Genomic DNA, 24,743 nt, shown 5'->3' with positions numbered 1-24,743 from the left:
TAATTCTGAAATACAAAAAAAAAAAATACTACTAGAAAATTTATAATTCTGTACTTGGTATTTTTTGTAAGTAATTAGATTATTTATAACTTGTAAATATTATAATATGAATCTCTGAAGTAAAATGCCATATTAATTTACCTGTTATTTAAAAAGTAATAAATATTTAAACTAGAGACAACTCCAATAATGGTATATATTTTTATAACTCGATAGTTGGGAGTTTATTATGAATTTCATGTAAATTAAGGAATATAATACATATGTCAAATATTTCTAATAAACGATTTTATTACTACACATTTGTTTTAATTTTGCTCTTGACAACACAATCTGAACTGCCTCACTGGTATTGTGATGAGGCTGCAGATCCGGAGCTCCCGAGTTTAAGCCTCCACTGAGAAAATCAGCAGAGTTAGCTCACGTGGGCCTTGGCAAATACGTATTATAATTATATATTATACCAGTTTCAACTCGCGTGTGAGGTAGCAGGGCAGGATAGTACCTCCCTTTTTTGTACCCCTGAAAACATGTACGAAATTTTTATAATAATCGGTTTAGTAGATAAGCCGTGGCGCATAACTATAAGAACAACGAAAATTAACACATTCTCATGTAAATTGGTTATCTAGAAATAAAACATTGTATACTTATAAAATTATCATTTATTTACAATTTAAGTTAACAATCGAGACATTGTAATTTAAAAACATTAAAAATGATACGTAATAACAAATGTACTAGGTAATATGTATTTTTATTTCATCTCGACAATACTTTCATAGTAATTGACAACTAAACATTTCATTATCTTAGGATAAAATATGGAATGAGATTTCTTAAAGATGTCATACAAATTCAGTTAAAAATTAAAGATAATACGATATTTTATTAAAAATATAGGAAATTCTTTATAAACTATTACAATTTCTAAAATGATTCAATCATCTAAACTATTAATAATAGGATAAATGTCAAAAAACGAACACAAGAAGAGAGTTTTTTTAGAAAGAAAGGAAAATGTACAAAAAATTTAGAAGTTATACAAAGTTTTGTAAAAATTTGGATAAATTTTGGAGTAAAAACGTTGAATAAAATAGTCAAAATGTCATCTTATCGTAACGTTCCAGACGAAACTAACATTAAAAATAGTTAGATACTTCTATATTAATATTATTTAATATAATTGTGCCTATTCGTAATTAACTAAAATAAAACTGACACAATACTTATTCTTTATAAGTAATACGAAAATAATCGAACAGTCAGACTCAATATGAATCTCATAAAAACGTCAACTCTGTGTTTCACACTCACGGGGTTTCTTTAATATATTACCATTTGCTGCAATGTACAGCTGGCCTGTGAAACAAATATGTATTATTTTAAAATTTGATATTTTTTTACTATCAAGAACCATCGTCCCGAACATTGCCGATTCTTGGCGATACCTAATAACAGCTCAATAAGAGAGCAACAGCCCGTAAGTGCCCATTACAGTTATGTAGAATACACGAGGATACTATTTTTTTCCTTCACTGCTGAGTTTGATATGAACACAATTTTACTTTGATGGAGACAGGCACAAGAGACATCTTAGCTCCCAAGATTATCGCCACATTGGGTATGTAAAGAATTATCAATATTTCTTAGAGCGCCAAGTTATAGGGGCCGTGGTAACCACTAACGATCTAAAAAGATATAAAAAGCGCGCACCTTCAGTCGGAGTCGGAGTCGGCGCCGTCGCTGTAGTGGTACTTCTTGGCGGGGCGCGCGCGCGCGTTGGCTCGCGGCGCGACGGGCGCGCTGTCGTCCTCGCTCTCGCTGCCGCTACTCATTTTCTTAACCTTTTTCTTTGGATTCGCCTTCTTTTTGTCCTGTATATAACAAAGTTATGAGGTTCGTTAGTAATAAACATTTGCAAAACAAATAAAATAATAATAATCATTTGAAGACATAAAAAGTATATTTCATCGTGACGTCGTGCCACCATTTATTCCCTTATCACATTTCATATCAGCTACCAATTTGCACATTTATTTAGATGTTCCTTACTATGTTAAAAAACTTTGGAAATAAATTATATAAATATAAAATAATGTTTACTTGCTTATATACCTTTTTACTATCGAATATGCTGTCGTCGTCGCTGTCCTGACTGAGCATCACTTTAGCCGGCCTCTTCTTCGGCTTCTCCTTCTCCTTGTCGACGGTCATGAGTTTCCTCTTCGGTGCCGGTTTCTTCTTTGGCGGGGACTCTTCGGGTGGAGCTTTTTCCTCGTCACTCGATATGAGTGTCGTATTGAAATCGTTGGCATTTTGTGATTCTTTCTTCGATTCCTCTATGAGTGAGTCGAAAAGACAATCTAAAAGCAGAAAATAGCAGAATATTTACAGGACACATTTAATATTAGTCAGCTATTAAAAATGATTTTAAATAGATATAAATCAATACTAGTAATATTCAATAAAATAATAATTTTTTCCACATCATTTTAATATAATGCAACTTATTTAACTGAAATTATTTGATCAACCTAGATTTGAAAACTAAGACTAATTACCTGAGTCCATATCAGCAGGCTTCTTCTTGGCATCGCTTTTCTTGATATTGAAGTCGTCGTCATCGTCACTGATAGACATGGCTAAAGGCGCTTCCGTGTCAGACTCTACCTTATTGTCCAATAACTCAACTTCAGAGTCAGAGTTTGAGTCATCAGAACCGTCTTTATATTTTTGTACCTGGAGAACAGATATTACTTATTACAATATATCGTAGCTATACAATATAAGAGTCAATAAAATTTTAATATTACTCTAATGAAACAAATTCAACTTTCTTCTTTCTTTCAAAAAACCTTTTATAGTTACATATCAACAATACCTTTTGTATTTAAGATTTTAAATTAACATGGTTATTTTTATTACTAACAGTATTTAAAATGGGATGTTCACGAAATTCGTATATAATGTATATAGATATATATAGATCAAACATCTACCCGCAAACGTCAGTCTCGTGAACAAGACATTCGTAGATAATGTCGAAATATCGAGCTCCAACAAATAAAAATAAAAAACATGGTAAATATACCTTTTGTATTGTTGATATGTAACTTAAAATTATAGTTCATGAAACTTAGTATAAAATCAAATTGAACCTAAAGTGTAATTATTATGGTCAAGCAATTTTTACATCTAAAAAGTTTACTCTAAATTGACACTAGAGTATTTATGGGATATTAATATATCATTGTTCCAAGAGCATCCAAACTGTTTTAGAATTGCGTCTAAATAGTCTTATCATCATTTTTTATACTTATAAATGTTTTAACGTAATTATATAATTTTATTAAACCTCTACTTAGACTTTTCTCTTACCTTCGTAGCAGCTCTTCTAGCACTTTGCCTTTCTCTGGGCGCGGGAGGTTCGACCATTTCAACATCAGAACCGGACATCTCGCCCGAACTGCTGCCGCTGAATGTCATCTTCTTCTGTTACAGATTAAATGACATAAATACAATGGCCTATCTGATCAGTGTACTTAATGAACTACAAATTGTGTTATATATACTTTTTTTTTTTGTTGGCTGTATAGTGATTCGCAACAGTGGCAGAATATAAAGCATGATGTTTTTTAAACTTGTTTGGAATGGTATTGGTTCTGTCAGATACTATAATTATGACTACTTTAATTATGATCTTTAATAACCAAATTTTTTTTTTTGGAATAGCATTTATCACCCCTCCTTTATTTGAATTTCTTAGAAGTTTACAAATTGTTATAAAATTATCCCTTTGTTAAAATATTACCTACTAGTTAAATTAATTGCATTACCTTCTTTGTATCCTTCTTAAATGTGAGCTTAGTTTGTTTGAGTCCATCTGATTTCTCTTTCTCAGGCTTCTCGGCCTTATCGGGCTTTTCAGGTTTTTCCTTCTTAACGCGAGACTTCGGTTTCTTCTCTGTACTTGCCGGACTGACGCCCGTGGGATCATCCTAGAAAAAGGAATAAATGCAACAGCCCATAAAATTTCTATTTCTTTGCTTCTCACCTCTTGTTAAAATACATAAACGAAATGTTACATTTTTAAATCACTTAGTTTTAACTGCAAAAAAGCAATTATCCTAGTGGACAAAGTATACTGGCATTTACAATAGAGAATTCGCTTTACATGTAATGGTTTAACAATTGAATACTCACAGGATCATATTCTTTTTTAACTTCCTTCTTAATCTTCGCTTTCTCAGCCGCCTGTATCCTCTTGATGAGGTCCTCGGAGATCTTTGGCTCGACACGACGGCCGTTATCTGACGGAGCTATATCTAGTAATGACTTGCGATTCTTTTTGTTAGCAGCCTGTAAAATATTTATAACATTTATAAACCTATTCTTTATTGCATAAACTATATAAACACATATGCTACAAAAGAAAGAAACAGCTAATCATAAATCATGCTAAATATAGTACTACTAGGTAAAGCAGTATAAAAATATTTTAAATATTACCTTCATCCTGTCCATCTTTATGGATAGCATAAACAACAAAAGGTCTTTTGTGAATAACATACAATTTGACAGCTTATATATAACATAGTGTTGAAGATCTCATACTCAGTGTTAATAATAGATATATTTTTTAATGAATTTTCGAAAAACTACTTTACTATCACATGATAGACAAAATAGATACAATGAAAAATGTGAACATACGAAAGCCTTTGAACTCTTCTTGTTGGTAGAGGATTCCTCCTGTCTCTCCTTCTCTTCGATATCGTCAAGTCGGATCAGGAAAACGTCGAGATCTTCGCGCCACAGTAACGATGGAGTTTTCGCTCTAAAGAAACATTTTTTTTAAATATGCAATATATGTGAAACGAAACTAAGGATGTATATCTTTAGTTAACTTAAAAAAATTATAATCAGGTAGATATAATGATTTTTCAACCTCTTAAAAAAATATTTATTGTATAATAAATAATTATCTGATCACTATGTATTTTATATTAATATCCTTTAGTTGTACACTTTATTAGCCTATTAAAAAAGATTAAAATGATAATATATGAATAGTTATTGTGCATTTCTTCTTGAAATCATTCTCTTTTTTATTTATAAATAGGTAGGAGGTGGAGCAAATGGGCCATTGGTGCCATAAGAATTAACTATTCCTTACAACATCAATATGCCACCAACCTTGGGATGTTATGTCCTTTGAGCTTGTAGTTACACTTCCCTTCATATAGCCTACTAAGTACTTTATTCTTTACTATAGTTTATGACTAAATATAATTTCATGATGAAATTTACTTATGTTAGTATTATTTTAAAATTAAAGATTACTTGAGAATGTTCAGCTCGGAAAGTTTTTGATCCCTTTGCTTGAGCAGCTCATCTTTCTTCTCCTTAGTGAGCATCCACATGGACATACCCAGCAGGTAGTTGAACTTTTTCACCTCTTTAAGTTGCTGGAATGCTTTCTCTAATGGAATAAAGAAAAAATCTTATTTCAAATATCAAATAAATAAATAAGTGTGTATATATATAGAGCTTTATTCTTGTCTATTTTATCCTTAAATACATCATTTGGCAATATTGCATTATAGGTAGTGTCTGATGTATGTTTGATGATTGATTTAACCATCTTAAATAATCATTTCCAATAGAGAGAAATTAATTGCATGTTACGTGAGAATTAAAGCTCTGCTATGCAGCGCGTTTTACTCATTGTTTCCTTCTCATGGCGTTTGTGGTCTTAATGAAATAATATTAGTAGCATCTTACGAAACCAGGGTGAATGATTTTGAAACCTTAGTGAAAGTAAAAAATCTATCTATCTACGTACCAGGATCAACAGGTTTTCCTTTTGTGTCTTCTGGTTCAATTTCATCCTCAGACTCGGGTGTTTCTTCCTCTTCGAGGGCAACGAGTCCCTGCATCTTGCTCGCACGTTTCTTCCACTCAGCAATGGGATCGGGAGCATAGCCTTAAAACAATGAGAGAAGTAATAAATTAGTTTTACGAATTTTTAACAAATCATTAATAATAATATTTGTAAATAAACACAATACAAATTTTACTATAATTTTACATAAATTAAACGGCATTTAAATATTGGACAGTAAATGGCATTTTTTCTGCAATGCATATCCGAAAATACATCGTAAATGAATACTTAGAAGTTCCACCAACCCACATTAGTGCTGAGTAGTGGAATTTGCTCTAAACTTATTTTCAAAAAAAGAGAGCCATTTAGAGACTGGTACTATTTTTACTAAGATATCAGAATACAAAATGAAAAAAATCTTAAAGCGCCAGCATAGTTACTATAATATTACAAAAGATAAAATCAAACCTCTCTTAATAAGTTCTTCAACCATAGCCTTTCTTTTCTTGTTCTCGACCACTAATCCTTTATCACACTTCTCAACAATGAACCTCGCTTGATTGGTCAGTTTGTCTGCCTCAGCTTGTAATTGCCCTTCTAAATAGTCCTTTCGTCTACTGTAGTATTTTAACCTTATTTCATAGAATTCACGAAGAATTTCCTCTACTTTGTCATACCTAATAATCAAACAATATTAGTTATATTTCTGGGATTTTAAAAATACAGAAATCTAGACACATACATTTTCTTCACGAAGCGTTATTGTTATGTGATTATACATACTGAATAGTCTTTAAATCATAAATAGGTTTCCGTTAATAAGTTGTCTTAAGATAGTCATTTAATATATAATATTTAGTCACATACAGACTCTTTTATAAAAGAGACTAAGGTCTAATTTCACCAAACTATGTTTGTTAAATCTTAATCAGTAATTTACTAATGAGTTGTTAATAATTAACGGGCTGTTATATCATTAAATGTCCCAGGAACAAAATTTAACAAGCCGTTATTAAACAGAACATTTAACTGAATGGCTTGTAAGTTACTCACTCTTATTTTAAGCAACCAAATTGAAATGCTTATTTGTGACATGTCATTTAGACGAAGTTCGGTAATATTTTATCTAGTCGTATAATACGTCATATGTTGTGCTGCGCGACCAATTTCAAAAATCGTTAGCTCCGAGTGATTTCAATGAAATGTTAACTACTTTTGATTTAAACCGATTGAAACGTCAAATAATTATAACATGGTAATATTTATTTTTGAGCTGAGGTTATGCAGCATTATTTTGTGCTCTTTGATTGTGTTTGTGGTGTGCTTCTTATTGAATATAAATAACTATGTCAAAGAAAACACGCGGACCGAATTTTTCGTCAAATGAAAAGGAAATCCTTGTTCATTTAGTTACAAAATACAAGGATCTAATTGAAAATAAGAAAACGGACGCAGTAACTACTGCGATCAAAAATGAAGGATTGTGTCTAAGTAATCTAAATTTTCTAAAACATTATTTTCGAAAATAAAATTGTACGCAGCGTCCATCTTGAGTTTAATTGTCTGTTACGGTCTAACGGACGTCTACAGCGGTGATTAAATTTAACGGCTTCTTATAACAAATAAACACGCGTTAACTCGTGGTGGGACACTCGATAACTTTAACAGTCCGTTAACTGACTTAACAATACGTTAAATATTTAACAGGGTATGGTGAAACTGGACCTTAGTCAGAATCATGTATACTCACTTCTTAAGACAGGTGTTATGGTCGAAAGCATTCATGCAAGTCATAGATATTGTGGTCTGCAGTTTGAACACCTTATGAATACCTTCTGCTTCTACTTCAGCTAGTTTTCCCGGCAATAAACTAACAACGAATCGTACTGTCGTGTCTGTATTGTATTCCTAAAACACGAAATATCGTTTTTAAATAAAATAGTACATTCTGTAAAAACAAACGCATTTAAACTTCAGTTTTTAATTTTTTTTCATAAATTCATAAATAATTAAAAAAGGTTTATTATTTTTTGCAGCATTGAACAGATAGCAAATTAATGTTATACATTTTAAATGAACCTGGAACTGATGATGGAACATAGACAAATTTGAAATAGTAAAACACCACACAAAACCTACCCTATATTCTGATATAAGTGGTTTCACTTTATCTGTTCCAAGCATGGGTTCTAGAACATTCTCCTTGTAATTCTGTGTCCATACACCCACGGGAAGTTCTGTAATTTCGATCTTCTCATTGGGTAAGATAGCTGCCTCGCCCGATATAACGTATTTATCGCCGAAACCTTCAATTGTACCGCGGAAGTTCTTGTACCAAGGATGCATAGGTACCGGTTCTTCGCCATCGAGCATGCGTCTAAAATCATAATCATGACAATTAAAAATACACAAACTATACGGACGACATTTGAATTGTATTTCTTAATAAAAAAAGCTTATTGTAACATTTCGAAATAAACTAACACATTAAAAACAATCAATATTTAATTGCAATATTAAACAAAAACTAAATATTCACAAATACTAATCAGGTTTATTAGTTGTTCATTAGAGTTGCTGCAACCCAATTTACAGCACTAAAATATTTGAATATGAATGAGGAAAGCTTTTTTTTAAGACAGACAAGCTTTATAAAAGTCTGCTAATGTATCCAATTAAATTAAGTAGTACTTACCGAATGTTAGCGACAATATCCCTTGGGTTGTAGTTAGGTATTTTGGTTGACCAGCCTGTGCCAATGCCCTCAGCTCCGTTCACCAGTACCATAGGCAGAATAGGAAGATAGTGGATAGGCTCAATCTTTTGATTGTCTTCAAATTCATGCTGTAATTTACATAAGTTATTGTTTAATTTCATGTTTTTATATTTAAGCTCAAGCACATTTAGTTGGCATGTTATCAATTTATATTGGCTGTGAATTACATTTTGTATAGAACTTTTTGCTTTTTAAACTGTTTTGTGCTCAGCAATTAAGTTACATGAAACCCTTAGATAATATTCTGCCACATATATCACCAATTAACTGAAGAGCAGCATGGTTGAAGAAACTCTTTCCTTAACATAAGACTCGAATCAAGAAGTTTGAGTGATGCTACTGTAACATTTTTTTAACCATACTGAATGTTTAACTAACCACTAGCAATGGGTCGTCGTGAGGGTGAAACACGAGCCTGGTGAGCGGCGACATTAGCGTGAAGATGTATCTGGGACTGGCCGAGTCCTTCCCGCCGCATAGCCGCGTACCGAACTGACCGCGCGGCTCCAGCAGGTTGATGTTGTTCGAGCCCACGTAGTTCTGCGCGAGGTTCACTATCGTCATCGCCAGGGACTGCTCGCCTGTAGGTCACGGGATAAAGTTTACATTTAGACCTAACACTCGATCTGTCCCGCCCCTCAAACGCCAGTGAAACTGTTATTTTATAATATAAATTGATTGAACTGATATGATTTAACGAAAACACTGCATATCTAATTACATTTACATTCACACAATAAATGTAACAGGACTGTGTCAAAAAAAGCTAGCATAATCTTTCTTGTAAACCTTATCTAACAGTCTGTTTTAGTAGAGGATTTTTTTATTGAATTCGACAAGCTAGTGTTTGTCGTGCAATTGTCTCGATAATTAATTTCAAATGTAGCCGTCAAGGCCATAGCGACAAAGCCAAGCAAGTTTAATGTCACAACTGTGTCTAAAAGATGAACTTACCGTGATGATATGCGGAGTGTTCAGCGACTGAACCAGCCAATTGTGCAACTTTGACTTCCCTCTTATCGTTACGTTTTATGCACGTAAAGATAACCTTACGTTGTCCAGGTTTTAAGCCATCCATCATTGAAGGTATTGACCTAGAATTTTCAAACATATATAACATTTGTTTGAATACTATCTCTGTAATAATATTAGGTAATTATACTAATCATACCTTATATTATCACCATTTGAGAAGAGAACCAGCTCCAAATTAACGAAATCGGAATATGAGACGGCTTTAGTGTCTTTTGTGTACAAATATCTCTCGGGAAGGCCAATCTCCTTCCTCCTCTTCACTTCGTCCATGTGATTAGTCAACCATTCCTTACGTTGATCAGCACCTTTCTTTGAAAACGCCAGTTCAATATGATGGTCATCTGTCTGGCCACCATACCGGAATCTGATCCTGTGTCTGTCCATATTCTGGAAGTATTCTTTAGCCTCCTTGGATGTGGAGGTACCCAAACCTTTGTAGTATTTTATATTGTATGTGTGATGGTTGTCAGTTTCTTTCTTCCATTCTTCAAATTCAGGCAATGAGTAGAATGATATTTCTTTGTCTTTTTTAGTTGCTTTTACTATAGGGGTGATAAATTCTTCTAAAAATGGCAGTTTTAATAACTCCGGCCAATTGTGATGAACAAAGTTAATGATGAGCCCTTTGATATGTGATCCGTCTTGATCCTGATCAGCCATTATCATCACTTTACCATATCTTAGAGACTTTAAATCATCAACTGAATTATACTTCTTTTTGTATTGTAGACCAAGTATTTTAATTAAATTATTGATCTCTACATTTTCCAGAACTTGTTTATGTGACGCGTCTCTGACGTTAAGCGGTTTACCCTTTAAGGGGAAGACACCATAGTGATCTCTGCCAACAACACTGAGTCCAGACACTGCTAAAGTTTTGGCTGAGTCTCCCTCAGTGAGAATTAGTGTACAGAGATGTGCATTCTTTGTTCCTGCGTCATTAGCATCTTCTAATTTCGGTATACCTTTTAATTTACTCTGTTTTTTACCTGATGCTTTAACGAGTTCCGTTTGGGCCTTAAATTTGGCCCAAGTCAATACTGATTCAACTAAGCCAGACTTTGAAACTGCAGTAATAAACTTTTCCGAGAAATTACACTTCGAACCAAAGCTTTTAGCTTGGAGAGTCATGTTTTCCTTTGTCTGAGAATCAAAGGTTGGGTTTACAATGAGACAGTTGATAAATACCCACATGTGGTTTTTAACTTGGAATGGTTTGATATTAACACCACCCTTATTTTTCTTTTTTAAAACTTCAAGGACATTCTTAACAACACTATCGGCTACTGAGTCGACGTGTTTTCCACCTTTTGTTGTAGCAATCGAGTTCACAAAAGAAACTTGCTGGAAACCCCTATCAGAGAGTGTGAGTGCTACTTCCCAGCGATCATTAACTTTTTCATAAACAACCTTCAAGGGTTGTCCGTTTTCATCCTCTTTACCTTTAATATATAAATCAATATAATCTTTAAACTTATTTATTTTTAATCTTTCTCCATTGAGATAAACTTTCACGCCCTGTGAGGACGCTGCGACATCGTAAGCTCTGCGCGACATTAATGCAACAATATCGTCTTCTAACTTTTCCATTTTAAATTTAGCCAAATCGGGGCTAAAAGTCACTTTTGTAAAATCATCATCTTTTCCAGATTCCTTAATTTTAGGTTCGGATGCCTTTGTCATGTTAGCACCCCATGTCTGTTTAAAATGTTTTTTATACTGCTTGGAAGCAGTTTCCACTGTAAATTTAGTAGAGAAAATGTTACACAACTTGGCACCATAACCATTTCTGCCACCGGTCACTTTCTCTTCCTCGTCATTGTAATTGGAAGATGTCAAAAGGTGGCCAAAGATCATGGTTGGTACATACATTTTCTCCTCTTTATGCATTACAACTGGAATACCGCATCCATTGTTATAAACGGATATTGTATTCTGTTCCTGATTAATTTCCACTCTTATTACATCCATTTTGGGGTCTCTCTGCTTATTATCAGCTGCGTTAACTAATATTTCATCATATATTTTGTACAAACCTGAAAAATATTAATTTATTGTATAATAAATATTTGAAGATAACCTGAAAAGGTACTCTACAGAAAATTTGTTATAAGCAATAGTTTAGCATTCATATATAACATTTTTTTTTTTAATTCAATGTTAACTTTGCTATATACAACAGTCAAGTCTATGTAAATAATTAATTGGTTAAAAACGGTACCTGGTACAAAGGTCAGTTCCCGCTGAACCATGCACTCCTTTGTCTTGTCAAAGACCCACATAGTTTCTGTGGCCCGTTCAACGGACCCAATGTAGGTATCAGGACGGAGAAGAATGTGCTCCAGCTGAGATTTCTTTTGATATATCTTTTCAATGCTACCCTTCTGACCCTTAGCAGGCGCAGCCGGCGCCGTGCCATTCTGGGTACCATTGCTCATTTTAGCGAGCATTGACTAAAATAAAATAACAAAGCATTATTAAGAAATATTCTGTAACATTTTTTTCCCACAAAAGAATATATAAAAGGGCTTTATTAAACTTACTAGTTAACTAATAAGTAGTACAAGAACAATTTATCGCAACAAGTATCTGAATATTGCAAATAAAAATAATAGCTTTGCCATTCATTACTTTTAAAGACATTTAATAACTAAGTAAAGAATTTTTTTATTGATAAATTGAAAAAAGCACCCCATACATGAATATAAAAACAAATCAAAATGTTTTCATTCCTCAGTTTTATAAAATACTAGTTACAGGCCATGGTTTTGCTCACATTGTAATGATTAGTCATCATGTTTTAGATATGTAAAGAGTAACACCTCACATTTATAATATTAGTACAGATTAGTACAGAAGTATAGATACTTCTAATAAAATCTATTCTTACCACTAATTAAAACATAGGATTTTTGTTAAAGGTATACCTTCATTTTATTTTTTGAAAAATATGGGTATGGTATGAATAATACATAGTTAATAGACATCACTTAAACATATACTCAGTGCTTTATAATAGTATCTTGGCAATTCTGTCGCAATCTTAATAATTATCATGTTAGTCATGACTAAAATTATCATCAGTTTGTTGACAAATTGGATATATTTATACAAGATTCTTTTAGTGAGGAATTATATAAACAAAGAACTTAGATGAAAGATAAAAATCTACTAATTAGATTTATGATGATACAGCCTACTAAATACATGAGGTGGCAGGTACCAATGAATAGGGATTCAAGTCCACCACTGAATTTCCATGTTATTTAATTAAACTAACATTTGTTATATTAAATGTTGATTGCCAAATTTCTAAAAACACAATCCAGTTGTTTGTGTGAAAAGGTAACAATATGTGATATGGATAGTTTCATCCCATATTGCTGAGTACAAGGGTTACTTTAGAAAAAGACTTACACTGACAAATTATATACATAATTAATAAGAACGTTTAAGTTTAAATGTTACCAAAATAATTAAAAATAAAATTATTGAAATGAAATAAAACTTATATTTCACTTTTTAATTATTTATAATATTGAGCCATATAAGTCAATTCATGTCAATTTTACTAAAATTATGTATACTCAATACACAGAAACTTTGGCTATAAGTAATACAATCCTTTTTTTTTAATATGAAAATATTACATATAAATGGCGGTAGTTGCATTTTACCGAAAGTATTAAAGATTTATAGATACTGTACATTCATAACAGGCTAAACTTACTGTCAGTTTTTCGATTATTTCACAATATAAATATTTATTTAAATGAATTATGCATATTTATAAAATAATATGCTTCGAATGACATACAAGCGAACATGTATTAGGTATATGATTTTTAATTAAGTGTTAATTAGCTTTATTGTATAGTATTAAAGTATTAAAAAATAATAACTAAATCTTAAAAGTATAAACATATGAACCCAAATAAACAATTCCAATTTTGACCGTTACTGATCAAAATGCCGCCAAGATCAGAGTCCTTACCTTAATATCAGCCATCTTGAGAGTCGTGCTAATAAAACGTCTGCGATCAACGCGTTGGACGATTTGTCTTGAAAACAAGACAATACAGCGTTTAATATTATTGGCTTTTGAAAATCAACATTTTTATTGCTGTATTTTACAATTAGCACAGCCGCGACGAAATAACGAAATTGACAAAGACGCCGTGAATATCTATAGACTATAAATTTCCTTTTTGTTGTTTATGGATATATGACATTCTATAAAACTTACGCGACAAAAAATATGTTTCACAAGCACAATATTATAAAATCATATATTAAAGATTCCATAAAATAGTAATTGATTAGGGATTTGCTTTAGTGATTGTATTAGCATTATTAATTCATATAATATAAATATAAAATACAAATATTGACACTAATCAAGATTGACACATTTTAGATATTATATAATATACAGTGGTCTTTTCTTTTCTTCTTACATTTATTATTTAATGATCTGTATGAAATAACATTTGTTAAATAAACTGATAATGAAAAAATGTACTCTGTGATGGTGCTGACACTTAACAAACTGACATGTTATGACATTGACACAAGATAGGATTTAGGAAGTTAGGTTATGTTTTAAATAATTTTGATTATTTTAATACTGAAGTTTTACAAGACGTAATAATATGTCTTTTCTATCTTATGCTCCAGTAATTTTAAAAAGAGTCGCTAAGTTACGTTATCCTATTAACAACACATTCAGTAAACTAAAAAATGATAAACCTTTTAGTTCGGTAGTTACAAAAACAATTCATGATGTTAACACGAATGTTGTGAAGGACGTTATATTATTTAAATATGAAAATCCCAAATTTTATATGTACATGAATATATTCGCCGTTGTTCAATATATGTTTTGGACATATCTGGGTTTATTTGCATTACAAAATTTGAGAGATGCTCCCGTTGACAAGTCGAAGATAACAGACGATACCCCATGGTATCGAAAAATTAATTTAGGCGAAAATAAATATAGGAATACATTAGGGGCATTATCAATAATCATTGGTAAATATTATAATCTGTTAAATGTATCCATTATACCCGTAAATGCTATATTTACGTCTGTTTTTGCAGGAACTGGATCTCTGGCGATGATATGGATGTACACACTCAAATCAGTGAGGTTATTAATTCTTAACAAAGGTGGACGACACCTAACATTTGTTACCTATGCACCTTTTGGTAGTAATAGAATTATGAAAGTTCCTATTGAATTTGTATGTTGTAAAGATAATCGAAAGTCGGCAAAGGTTCAACTACCACTTAAGGTTAAAAATACTTTCATGCATTATATGCTTGACATGAGAGGAGAATTTAAGAATCCTTTATTATTTGACTGCACAGCCGGCTTGAAAAGAATTTGGTAATAACATTGTGTAAATTTTAGGTGAATTTATTTAAGTGTTTGTAAAAAGATTTAGTCCTTAGTTAATAAACATCAACTTTAAATGTAAATAAAGTGATAATTTTTTAAATTACTAACTTGTTTCTGAACTCAAAACCTTACCTGACCTTCTTAAGAGATAGGAAATATTCTATCACAGTAAATATAATATTTATTTGGAGAGAAAAATAAATTAAATCTAGTGCTGTGATAAACTCGAAATATGCCAAACAGATTTTTAAATGCTTTTGATTGATTTTTGAGGTAGGTTTAGGTGTAAAATTATGTGTAAATTTTGCTATAATATGTGATTTAAAGTTTTATAAAAAAAATATTTGTTGTATATAGACCTTCATACAACTATAACTATAAGCGAGCTAGCCCAAGATAGAACATATAGATTTAAACCAAGGGAGCACAGGGCAATGCAGCAGTTCTCATTTGTTTCTTGGGCTCATGTTGCTCATCTCATTGGGCTTGTTATGTTTCCGGTGATGACATTCAGAAATCTGTATAATATGTAGCCAGCATGAGTCCTGAGTAGAAATGAGCAGTAGCAGGGGCAAATTTGCGCATACACCTTCAGCCAAATTATAGTAGACAAGTGAGAGTCCAAGTAATGACAACCATCAATTGACAGAACAACTGCCTGCAGCCTCGCCTTTATTCCTTTAAAGCTCCAAAGAGAATATTTTATTACTGCACAAATCAAGGTTGTGCTCATAAAACATGTTGCTTACTATATGTGTTAAATGAAATTCCGCCACATGGCTATCTACACAACCATAATGGAGAAGTGTGGTGGAATAAATTCCTCAAAGGAAATTTATAGTATGATACTTTAATAACTCTCATTTCAATAAGGGTTACTTTTACCATGCTTAGTATTTTTTTTTTCGAATTTTAAATTATTTATGAAAGAAAAAAGGAATCTAAATTAATAATAGTAACAAATACTAGGTCCTTGCAATAAGCCAAGAATGTATGATTATGTATTTATAATTATTTTTGTGAATGTTTATGAACATAATTATATTTGAGATGTGTTAAATTGGATTTGGATGAATGAAATACACCTTACGATTTATTCAAAAATTCTTTATTATTTTATAATTAAATTAATAGAAACAAAAGTTTGATTCAACACAAAATAAACGAGAAGTACAATTTATAACAAAAATAAAGTTTTTCTTCATATTTACAATTCTGCTTTCAAAACAGACAAAAAATTAGTAAGATTTTATATAACTGTTAATATAATATTTTTTTCTGGAATTCAATGAAAAAAACATTCAATTTTTTCATAACATTTCTATCTAAAACATCGAAAAAAAAATATCAGTTACAAAAATTTGTGTCTATTTTTACATTAAAACAACGACAATCTTCAATATATATACCATAGACAAATAATAAGCTAATACAACTATTGATCTCTTATGAGTTAATCTAATCTACAGATGATTTCCATTTAAGTCTACAAATGCTTCAACTAGCTTGCTACAACAAGCTATCGAGGACCAATGGAGTTTGTGGTTCTTTTACTTGTAAATTAAACACACAACCATTTCTTTTATTTTTACGATGGGCAGTTTCTTCTCATAGATAATAGATAATCTCTATCACAAAAGAGGCTGTCCAATTGCTAGTATTTAATTTCTTGAAAATTAATTGATTTCATCATGTAATTTCATCCATCGATCCTCGTATTTAAGTACAATATTAATCCTTATTTACAATAAATTAATATTTTTAAAATGTCTACCATATAATTACGAGTTAAGGCTCCGTGTGAGGGCACACAGGAAAAGCAGTGCATATTTGAATGTTTCTAGAACAATATACAGCTGACTTGACATTTAGTCAATCACAGGTTAATGAAAAAATAAACTATATATTATAAATATAATATGCATTGTCTCTCACTGCATTGCAGTTACACTTAACACTTTTAGACTTTGTTTCGCATCCAATCTTATCTGCACAGCGTCCAATAGAGTTATGAACTTGTTATATCGAAATCATATCGAAATCATTGTAAATAGTATTTTTCGTATTCAAGACAATATTATAAAAATAACGTTTCGTTTAAACTGTTTTGTGCTTGTTGTCGATTTAAATAATGTCATAACTTTACTGTTCACTGTATTTCTTACAGTATACTCATTCATTTTATATAATTAAACTACGCAACTAAAATGCACGCTAAGCGCACTAACATTTTTTTTTACAAAAATATATACATACTATCCGCCATTTTATATTAACTTTTCGCGCGAATCCCTAACTTAAGAAGTACCTAAATTAAGTTTATTTTATTGGCATAATATTCGTAGTGAATAGTTAATAGAAAAAGTCAAAATAAAAAAAAAAATAAGCCTAGAATTAAACAAAACAATTTCAAGTCAAATTATAATCTTTATTTTTTTTTAATACGAATTAAAAAATTAGATCTATAATTTATGGTTTTCTTTGTTTTGTTTATTATTAAGAATGTTGCTATTGTGATAATAAATAAAAATGAATAGTGGCGATCATTCGACGTTTTTCATTCATCAGTCTCGTTTCCTTACAACAAAATATCAGTCAACTTTTTACACGATAAGTTGCTATTTAAAAAAAAAATGAAGCAATAATATTTTATTGAGCTAAATCACTAACATTTAAAAAATGAATGAATCGATGTCACGATTGTCTTCCACACGTATTTAAATTACACATACTTATTTTCAATTAACTTTAATGCCATCTACATTTACTTGTTTGAATAATTACTTGTGTATCTATCGAAAATATTTGAGATTTATATTTTAAAATGACACAAATATATTATATAAGTATATATGAATATTTATTATTGAATTAGAGTACTTTAAATATTTATAGGCAAAATAACAGTTTTGTTTTGTCGACGTTATTTAATAACATTCAAAAATACTGTCTAATTAGATATATCAGCAATCGACAAGCTAATTCTATGTCATTTTTCTTAGTCGTATTTTCTCATGGGCCTTGATGTCGGCTATAGATACAAATATTCTATACCCGTTTCTATTTAAACTTGTTAGACTATTTTCGTATGTTTACATTAATGCCTCTTTATAAGTTGTTAAAAATAATACAAGTTGCTTAAAACCCGGTTTCATTCTGTATTTAATTTCGTTTTGTTAGTCATTCCTATACGTCACATAAGTACACGCGGCTTCAAAACTTACGATCCTTTTTATAGGGAGGCTTTAAATTACGGCTTGTAAAAAATAACCACCCGTAATCAAAATGAACCGGACATCAATAGCGAACGTTTCAACAAATGCAAGAACTTCGTTGCAACGCATCAAATATAAAACATCTGTTTCTGGTCAAATTAAAGCCCGCGCTACACATGAACCGTCCCGAACAATGTTTGTTAAAAGAATATGACCTTGTCAAATTATGCTGTATTTATATTTAAACGGAATGGAAATGCCAGTTAAAGCAGCTAAATATTGGACTAAACATCTATTTAATAAAGTATATGTTGCTTTAGTTTTATCGTGTATATGATATTTAACTATTTAGTCCGTACAAATTCACGATCTGCTCCTCCCAGGAATTCCATGCAAAAACATTTTTAATTTTAGTTTTACAGATATTTGTTAATGGAAAACGTATACTTTTGAAAAAAAGCGTTTTGGCAGCATATTTAAAAAAACAGTCGATATACATATATTGAAAAGCCAAAATTTTATATTAATATTGAGGATATATTTGGCATTTTTTTTAATATTCGATATTCAAAAACAAGTGACAACTACGATTATTAGTCTTTGAGGTCGTTTACTATATTATGTTAGTCATTAAGACTATGTCTCATTTTTGCGTCTATTTGAAACATATATTCGTCACTAAAACTCGCTAATACAATAAAGTACATCCAGACCCGCCTTAAGCGTACCTGTAGAGCCGATACACATATCGACAAGACGACAGCACGTTTAAAGAGAACATACAGCAATAAACAAACTCATTTTCACTCATCAGAAGTGTTATTCTATAAAAACTCACTTCGAATACAGTATTTTGATAAATGTAAAATTTCAATGTTCTAACAATTATAGTCAGTCTCGTATCATTTCTGACATTTACAATCGTGTTCAGCGGTGAGTTTCGAGTTTGTTCTTACAGAATAACTCAACTGTCCTTTATGTGAATTCTATTTTCGCACTTTTTGCATCAGAAATAAGCGGTACACTTTGACCTTGAATTTTACTAATCAAGCTGAAACATTCATCTTCGACTTTTATATTGAAGACGTTAAGCACTCTCCTACTGCCAGATTTCCCCTACTTTTGGAGCCGACGGGCCTGAACATATCGCTAATTTAGACCTTCCATTTTGTACTCGTGTCTCGACGTCACACAACTACTTTGAACAATATATCTTTACGACCATACCACGCCACCATAGAAAAGTTGACGTGGGAATGGAATTTCCTTTTTTTATTCTATAATTTGAATGTCATATCCGTACTGAATAAATAGTTTCATTATAGAAAAAAATATTATCGATCTTAAGCCGTCATTATCACATTGCATATTAATGGAAAAGTGACCTTCAATTAACCTTCACGATCATTCCCAACAACCAATCGAATTATTCTTCGTAATAACTCAAACGTTTACACACGACAGTGGTACGTAATACCTGCACATAGGGTACATTTTGAAACGTCCCAAATTAGTAACGTCGCCGTCAGTCGGAGAGATACCTCGCACGTGTTATCTCGTCCCCATCGTCTTCTCTTCCTGGACTTATACTCTCTATCTCGTCGACTTCTTCAAGATTCTTGGTGTTGGGGTTACAGAGTCTGAAAAGTTAGAAAAATGCTGTAGTAATATAATACAATATAATTTTATTTCATAAATAAATAAAATACTCGCTGCCGGTCGCGGCTTAGCTCGCGTTTCAAGGGTTAGTCATTAGGCGTTAGGCAAAAAAAGTAGCTTATGTCTTTGCTTGAAGTACAAGCTTACTCAAACTAAATTTCATTAAGTCGGTTCAGTAGTTAAGGCCGTGAAAGAGCAACAGACAGACCGACAGAGTAACTTTCGCATTCGCATTAGAATAAATGTTTTAGATACGTGAAGGAGAAGTTAGTAAAAAATCTCATAAAGATTTAGTTGTATCATTTATTTCCTTAACGTGAGAGAAATATGAGTTTAAAATTATCTACTTCACTGTACTATTTCGGTACAGTCAAAATAATAGATTCTGATATGCATTATAGAAATATAAATGTATTGTTAATAGCTACGATATCTTATTGGACCTAACGAAATATACATAAAACATTTAATAGGCTTAGATCAACCAGTTTAAACGCACCAACGAATATTTGACTTAAAAAAAAAAAAAACATTTATAAAAAAAACTTTGATAACTTCCACTGCAATTTTTTATTACGCTTTTTCAAATTTATTTTTTATTTTAGTTTACATGATGACACATTACCTGCATTTACAACAGACGATGCAAGGCGCAGCCAGAAGTAGCAGCGGGCTCGCAACGAGCAACAGGAGGCCGAAGCCCGCGAAAATACCCACCACCTGAAAACAAAAGAAACATAATTATATACACAAAATACTATCAAATATGATACTATAAGAGATTGAGAATTCGTCGGTGGTCGAGCGAGGTACCGTAGTCTAAGAACGGATGACGTGCGGCTTATCGAAAACTTTTTTTAAATTCAATCTAGCCACTGACAAATCGGTCTACTAATAAGTGGTCACCAGATAAGTATTAGCATTAAAGAAATATTAATCATCACCGACAATGCCAAGCTGGAGTATTTAAATGTTATCTCCCTTGTGCCAATGATCCTCAACAATAACACAATAATACCAAGTATTTCTATCTGTTTGAAAACATCGTGAGGAAATCTGAATGTGTCTAATTTCAACGAAATTCTGCCACATGTGTATCCACCAACCCGCAGTGTAGTAGCGTGGTGGAATATACTGCAAGCCTTCTCCTCAAAAAGAAGAGGAGGCCTTAGACCAGAAGTGGGAAATTTACAGGCTGTTAATGCAAAAAAAAAAACTATTTGGCGGAAGATTATCTGATGAGTGGGTGATATCTACCCAGATGGGTATACTTAAGCCAACCACCAAGTTAATACTTGCAGCTACCCTAGCTGATCATGATTCTAAAAGATAAATATATGCAGCTAAAAGTTTTTTCACATAAACAAGCAAATAAAGCCAAAATATTTACACGTTATAGTGACAATTATTACCTGTGCACGATGCCAGAGCACTGAAGCTCGCGAATGTCCTAGTTTATTCTTGCAGGGACCTTTGTCGTAGTGTCGGAGCAAGAAGTCATCCTGGAATTACATTTTTTTTTTTTTAAATAATCTACCAACCATAAGGGCATACCAAGAAGTTTTTGTCTGATAGCCTTAAGTAACATGTATTATTAGAGGACAGACAAGTAGGCATTTAAGTGCTCACCTTAACCTATAGACATTGACGTTGTAAAATTAAAAAAAATAACTATTCCTTTCGACGTCGCTGAACTAAAATCCCTTTGTAATTATTTATATATATATATATATATGTGGTCGATTGTAAATTAACACATATAATAAATAAATGTTTTGTTTTTACTAATAAAATATTATATCAATTAGAGAAGTTATTTCCGCTATACCGTTCAACTGATCATCATGATTTTACCAAGATATACCTATGTATATCTTGGTAAAATCGTAAAGGTCATTACTTTTTAATTTGATAGATTTATATTTTCAAGTCGGCTATACATTAACAGAAAATGATTGTTAATAGGTCTCCATACTAAATTTCTGTGTACAAACGTCTTTTAGATAAAACTGTTATAAAAATTTATGGTCGCGATGACGCCTTACGTACTTAAATACTGCTGATCAGATGTTATCAAAGATTTAATTATACCCGAACAATGTCCGGTTTTCACACAAACCCTGCTAATACAAGCTTCTAAAAGTTGCCCAACTTGTTCATTCATAAATCAAATCCATTATAAGGGGTCAAGGGAACTGGTCCAACTTCCAGTCTAATTATAACACTGCGGTCCGTCCCCGGCCCGATTTAGAGGATACGAGTGGCTTATGAAAGCTTTATACGTTGTAAAGTAAACGTTACGGGTTTACTGAGATTACACGTGCTGGGATGATGATTGATATTATGAGGGAGTTCAGCTCATAAAGTTACTAAATTGCGCCTGCGGTTTCGCCCGTACGTTACGAGGACTCGAGGAGTGGGGGTGTGCCTATCCTATGATTTTTCTGTACCCTTGACAACGTCTTTGCCAAGTAATTTTCATGATGAATAATTAAAACGTACTATCAAAATCTAAATAATATTCACTTTCGTTTTTATAATGTTACGATAAATAAATTACTAATTGTAATTGTAATAAGTTGTAAACAAAGTTGAAACGCATGAATGTTGAATGAAAATTAATTGAAAAAGGTACGGTAAAAAAACTTAAAACACTAATAAAAAATTGACTCAAATGATATATACATCAATTAAAAATGTACACAATTTACATTTAAATTAATTTTAAAAAATACATCATAATTTTATAATATAATAAAAACAAAAGAATACACTGATATTTCAAAAGTTAGTTCAAATATAATTAAATTAAGTATTCCTTTTTAAATAATTTTATTAAAGAGAGTGCATGGTTAAGATCCTAGCTTCTTGTCCAAGGGGAGAGCATCTTTAGCGCAGCAGTGGAACGTTCAGAGGCTGTACTTTTTACTTAAATAGAGTAATAGAATACTTACGTCTAAAGAGGCTAAGCAGTACCAGCAGAACACATGCTTGCAGCGTTTACACATCATTTGAGCACAACCCTCATCCTTTTCAATGGGCACACGACACATCGGACACAGCTTTATCAGCTCGGAGTCTGGTAGCAGAGGAGCTCCCACACCCGCCATAGAGGACGAAGCGGCGGCCGCTTCGCAAGATAATCCACCGTGCCACTGGAAAATAACATTTAAAAAATTGATTTCTAACAATTTTTACAAAATATATAGTTAGACTATATGCTTCATAGACTTCGAACTTATAGGTAAAAAGTAACTACGCAGAGCTAAGGGGGAAATCCGTGTGTCCGGGCTGACTTCGGACAGCTGGAAGTGCCACCTAAGCATAGAATACTCCATAGTATTGTTCGATATATTTGTTTATGTTAGACTTTCTATTGCGTATATTTTTTTATATAACTCGAAATGTATTTCCTAACTCCCGTTATATATAACTCGAGTAATTCAATGTATGATTCGTTAATCTCAGTTGGTCGGAGTTAATCAAGCAGATGACTCTTAATTAAACTGACATTTGTTATAATCCAACAAACGATGTACGTGACGTATTTATTTGATTACATATGTAATTTAATTAAAAACGTTTAAGACTCTCCCGTTTGTAGAGCTGCTTTACTTTACTACTTTATTGAATAAATATATATAGGTATATGTTTATCAAAAATTAAATATTTACTTCTAAAGACATACATATATCTGAAAGTTTTGGTAGTACCGTCTTTAAGAATCACTTCGTGATTATATGCATCGTACGACAATTTAACAAAAAAATAACTGAATGCAGATTTATTCTTGAAATTTAAATGAGATCACACGGGAAGTATCCCAAAGAACAAAAGGCCAAAAGAAATATACAAATTACGGAATTCTGCGGTATCAAAAATAAAATAAGATACAAATAAAACTACTTTATAAAGTCTTACATTTTTAAATTAGTGAAATAGTTTATATCATTCTTATTTGGTTCGTCTAACAGAATAAAATATCAATTTCGGACAATTATATGCGTATTGCTAATTAAATATGGCAACAGATTATTTCGCAATTGTAAAGGGGACATGAGGGGGGACACGAAAGATCGGTGATGAAAATATCAAATGATAAATGACGCCCGATTTCGACCATGGCGATTAATCTCGAAAGAGTCTGTAGTCCTCTGTTCGGGTAATTTCGTAATGCACAAGTTTGTACACCTACCAGACAGCACTCTATAATCTCTCAATCTCATAATCTGATGGGACAGTAAATTCATTACGACAAAAAATGGCCCGGACGATAAAGCTTGGACCGTATCCCAAGGTCCTCGTCAGGATCTTCGATCTTATAAGTTAGCTACTAAATCATCAACTATCGAAATAATAATTCCGGAAAATATACAAGTATTAATCGCCAATTTAGTTGAATACTTTATATGTCCATAGAAATAATATTATACTTCTTTGAATGCTCTTTTATGAATATTATATTCAGTGGAAATTGAAACTTAATTGGTTCTGATGAAATATCGTTTTTCTTTTTTCTGTGAGTTTTCCTAATCGTAATGAATTGCATCGGTTCCGCGAACTTATTTATAATTATGACGACCTCCGTGGTCGAGTGAGTACACCGGCTTTCATGGGTACGCCACTCCGAGGTCCCGGGTTCAAGTTTTCTATGTTGTCTCGGGTCTAGGTGTTTGTGGTACCGTCGTTACTTTTGATTTTCCATAACACATGCTTTAGCTACTTAGCCCACGGCTTTACTCGCATTTTAGGGGTTGGTCGTG

General features: G+C 32.0%; 3 protein-coding genes across 5 annotated transcripts in view; 1 reads left to right on the top strand and 2 right to left on the bottom strand.

Annotated features, from left to right (window-relative positions):
- Positions 1–840: 840 nt before the first annotated feature.
- On the bottom strand, positions 841–13,874 carry LOC125069167 (DNA topoisomerase 2). Of its 2 annotated transcripts, none has more exons than XM_047678563.1 (19): positions 13,696–13,874; positions 11,923–12,154; positions 9,838–11,737; positions 9,621–9,760; positions 9,045–9,247; positions 8,586–8,734; positions 8,030–8,267; positions 7,641–7,798; positions 6,359–6,567; positions 5,849–5,989; positions 5,347–5,485; positions 4,717–4,840; positions 4,207–4,362; positions 3,840–4,001; positions 3,382–3,492; positions 2,565–2,742; positions 2,119–2,366; positions 1,717–1,877; positions 841–1,362 (listed from the first exon to the last, which is right to left on the bottom strand). In XM_047678563.1, exons 1-18 carry the CDS (start codon positions 13,708–13,710, stop codon positions 1,719–1,721), a joined length of 4,662 nt encoding a protein of 1,553 aa, XP_047534519.1. In that variant the 5' UTR covers positions 13,711–13,874; the 3' UTR covers positions 841–1,362; positions 1,717–1,718. The 2 variants fall into 2 exon arrangements, with proteins under 2 accessions (XP_047534519.1, XP_047534518.1); XM_047678562.1 differs by having other exon boundaries at positions 842–1,364; positions 3,382–3,495.
- A 397-nt stretch (positions 13,875–14,271) lies between these two features.
- LOC125069360 (transmembrane protein 223) lies at positions 14,272–15,208 on the top strand. The gene is made up of 2 exons (XM_047678834.1): positions 14,272–14,735; positions 14,805–15,208. Exons 1-2 carry the CDS (start codon positions 14,354–14,356, stop codon positions 15,095–15,097), a joined length of 675 nt encoding a protein of 224 aa, XP_047534790.1. The 5' UTR covers positions 14,272–14,353; the 3' UTR covers positions 15,098–15,208.
- Positions 15,209–16,265: 1,057 nt separating this feature from the next.
- LOC125069564 (probable E3 ubiquitin-protein ligase RNF144A) overlaps positions 16,266–24,743 on the bottom strand; it is a 134,536-nt gene continuing 126,058 nt past the window's right edge. For both annotated transcript variants that reach the window (XM_047679088.1, XM_047679089.1), the window contains 4 exons: positions 22,934–23,134; positions 21,392–21,481; positions 20,605–20,699; positions 16,266–19,960 (listed from right to left, as the gene is read on the bottom strand). In XM_047679088.1, the coding sequence (XP_047535044.1) occupies positions 19,846–19,960; positions 20,605–20,699; positions 21,392–21,481; positions 22,934–23,134 (501 nt within the window). In that variant the 3' untranslated portion in view covers positions 16,266–19,845. The remainder of the gene's footprint in view (positions 19,961–20,604; positions 20,700–21,391; positions 21,482–22,933; positions 23,135–24,743) is intronic.

The sequence above is a fragment of the Vanessa atalanta genome, chromosome 15 (assembly GCF_905147765.1).
Source record: "Vanessa atalanta chromosome 15, ilVanAtal1.2, whole genome shotgun sequence".
Lineage (NCBI taxonomy): Eukaryota > Metazoa > Arthropoda > Insecta > Lepidoptera > Nymphalidae > Vanessa > Vanessa atalanta.
This window is presented reverse-complemented; position numbering and strand designations above follow the sequence as displayed.

Excerpts from the sequence above, each read along its gene's own strand:
- LOC125069167 (XM_047678562.1), bottom strand. Across the intron at positions 8,735-9,044 it reads ACGACGACCCATTGCTAGTG|CATGAATTTGAAGACAATCA; the intron begins GTTAGTTAAACA and ends TGTAAATTACAG. Across the intron at positions 2,367-2,564 it reads GCCTGCTGATATGGACTCAG|ATTGTCTTTTCGACTCACTC; the intron begins GTAATTAGTCTT and ends TTCTGCTTTTAG.
- LOC125069360 (XM_047678834.1), top strand. The coding sequence starts at position 14,354 with ATGTCTTTTCTATCTTATGCTCCAGTAATTTTAAAAAGAGTCGCTAAG. Across the intron at positions 14,736-14,804 it reads GGCATTATCAATAATCATTG|GAACTGGATCTCTGGCGATG; the intron begins GTAAATATTATA and ends CTGTTTTTGCAG.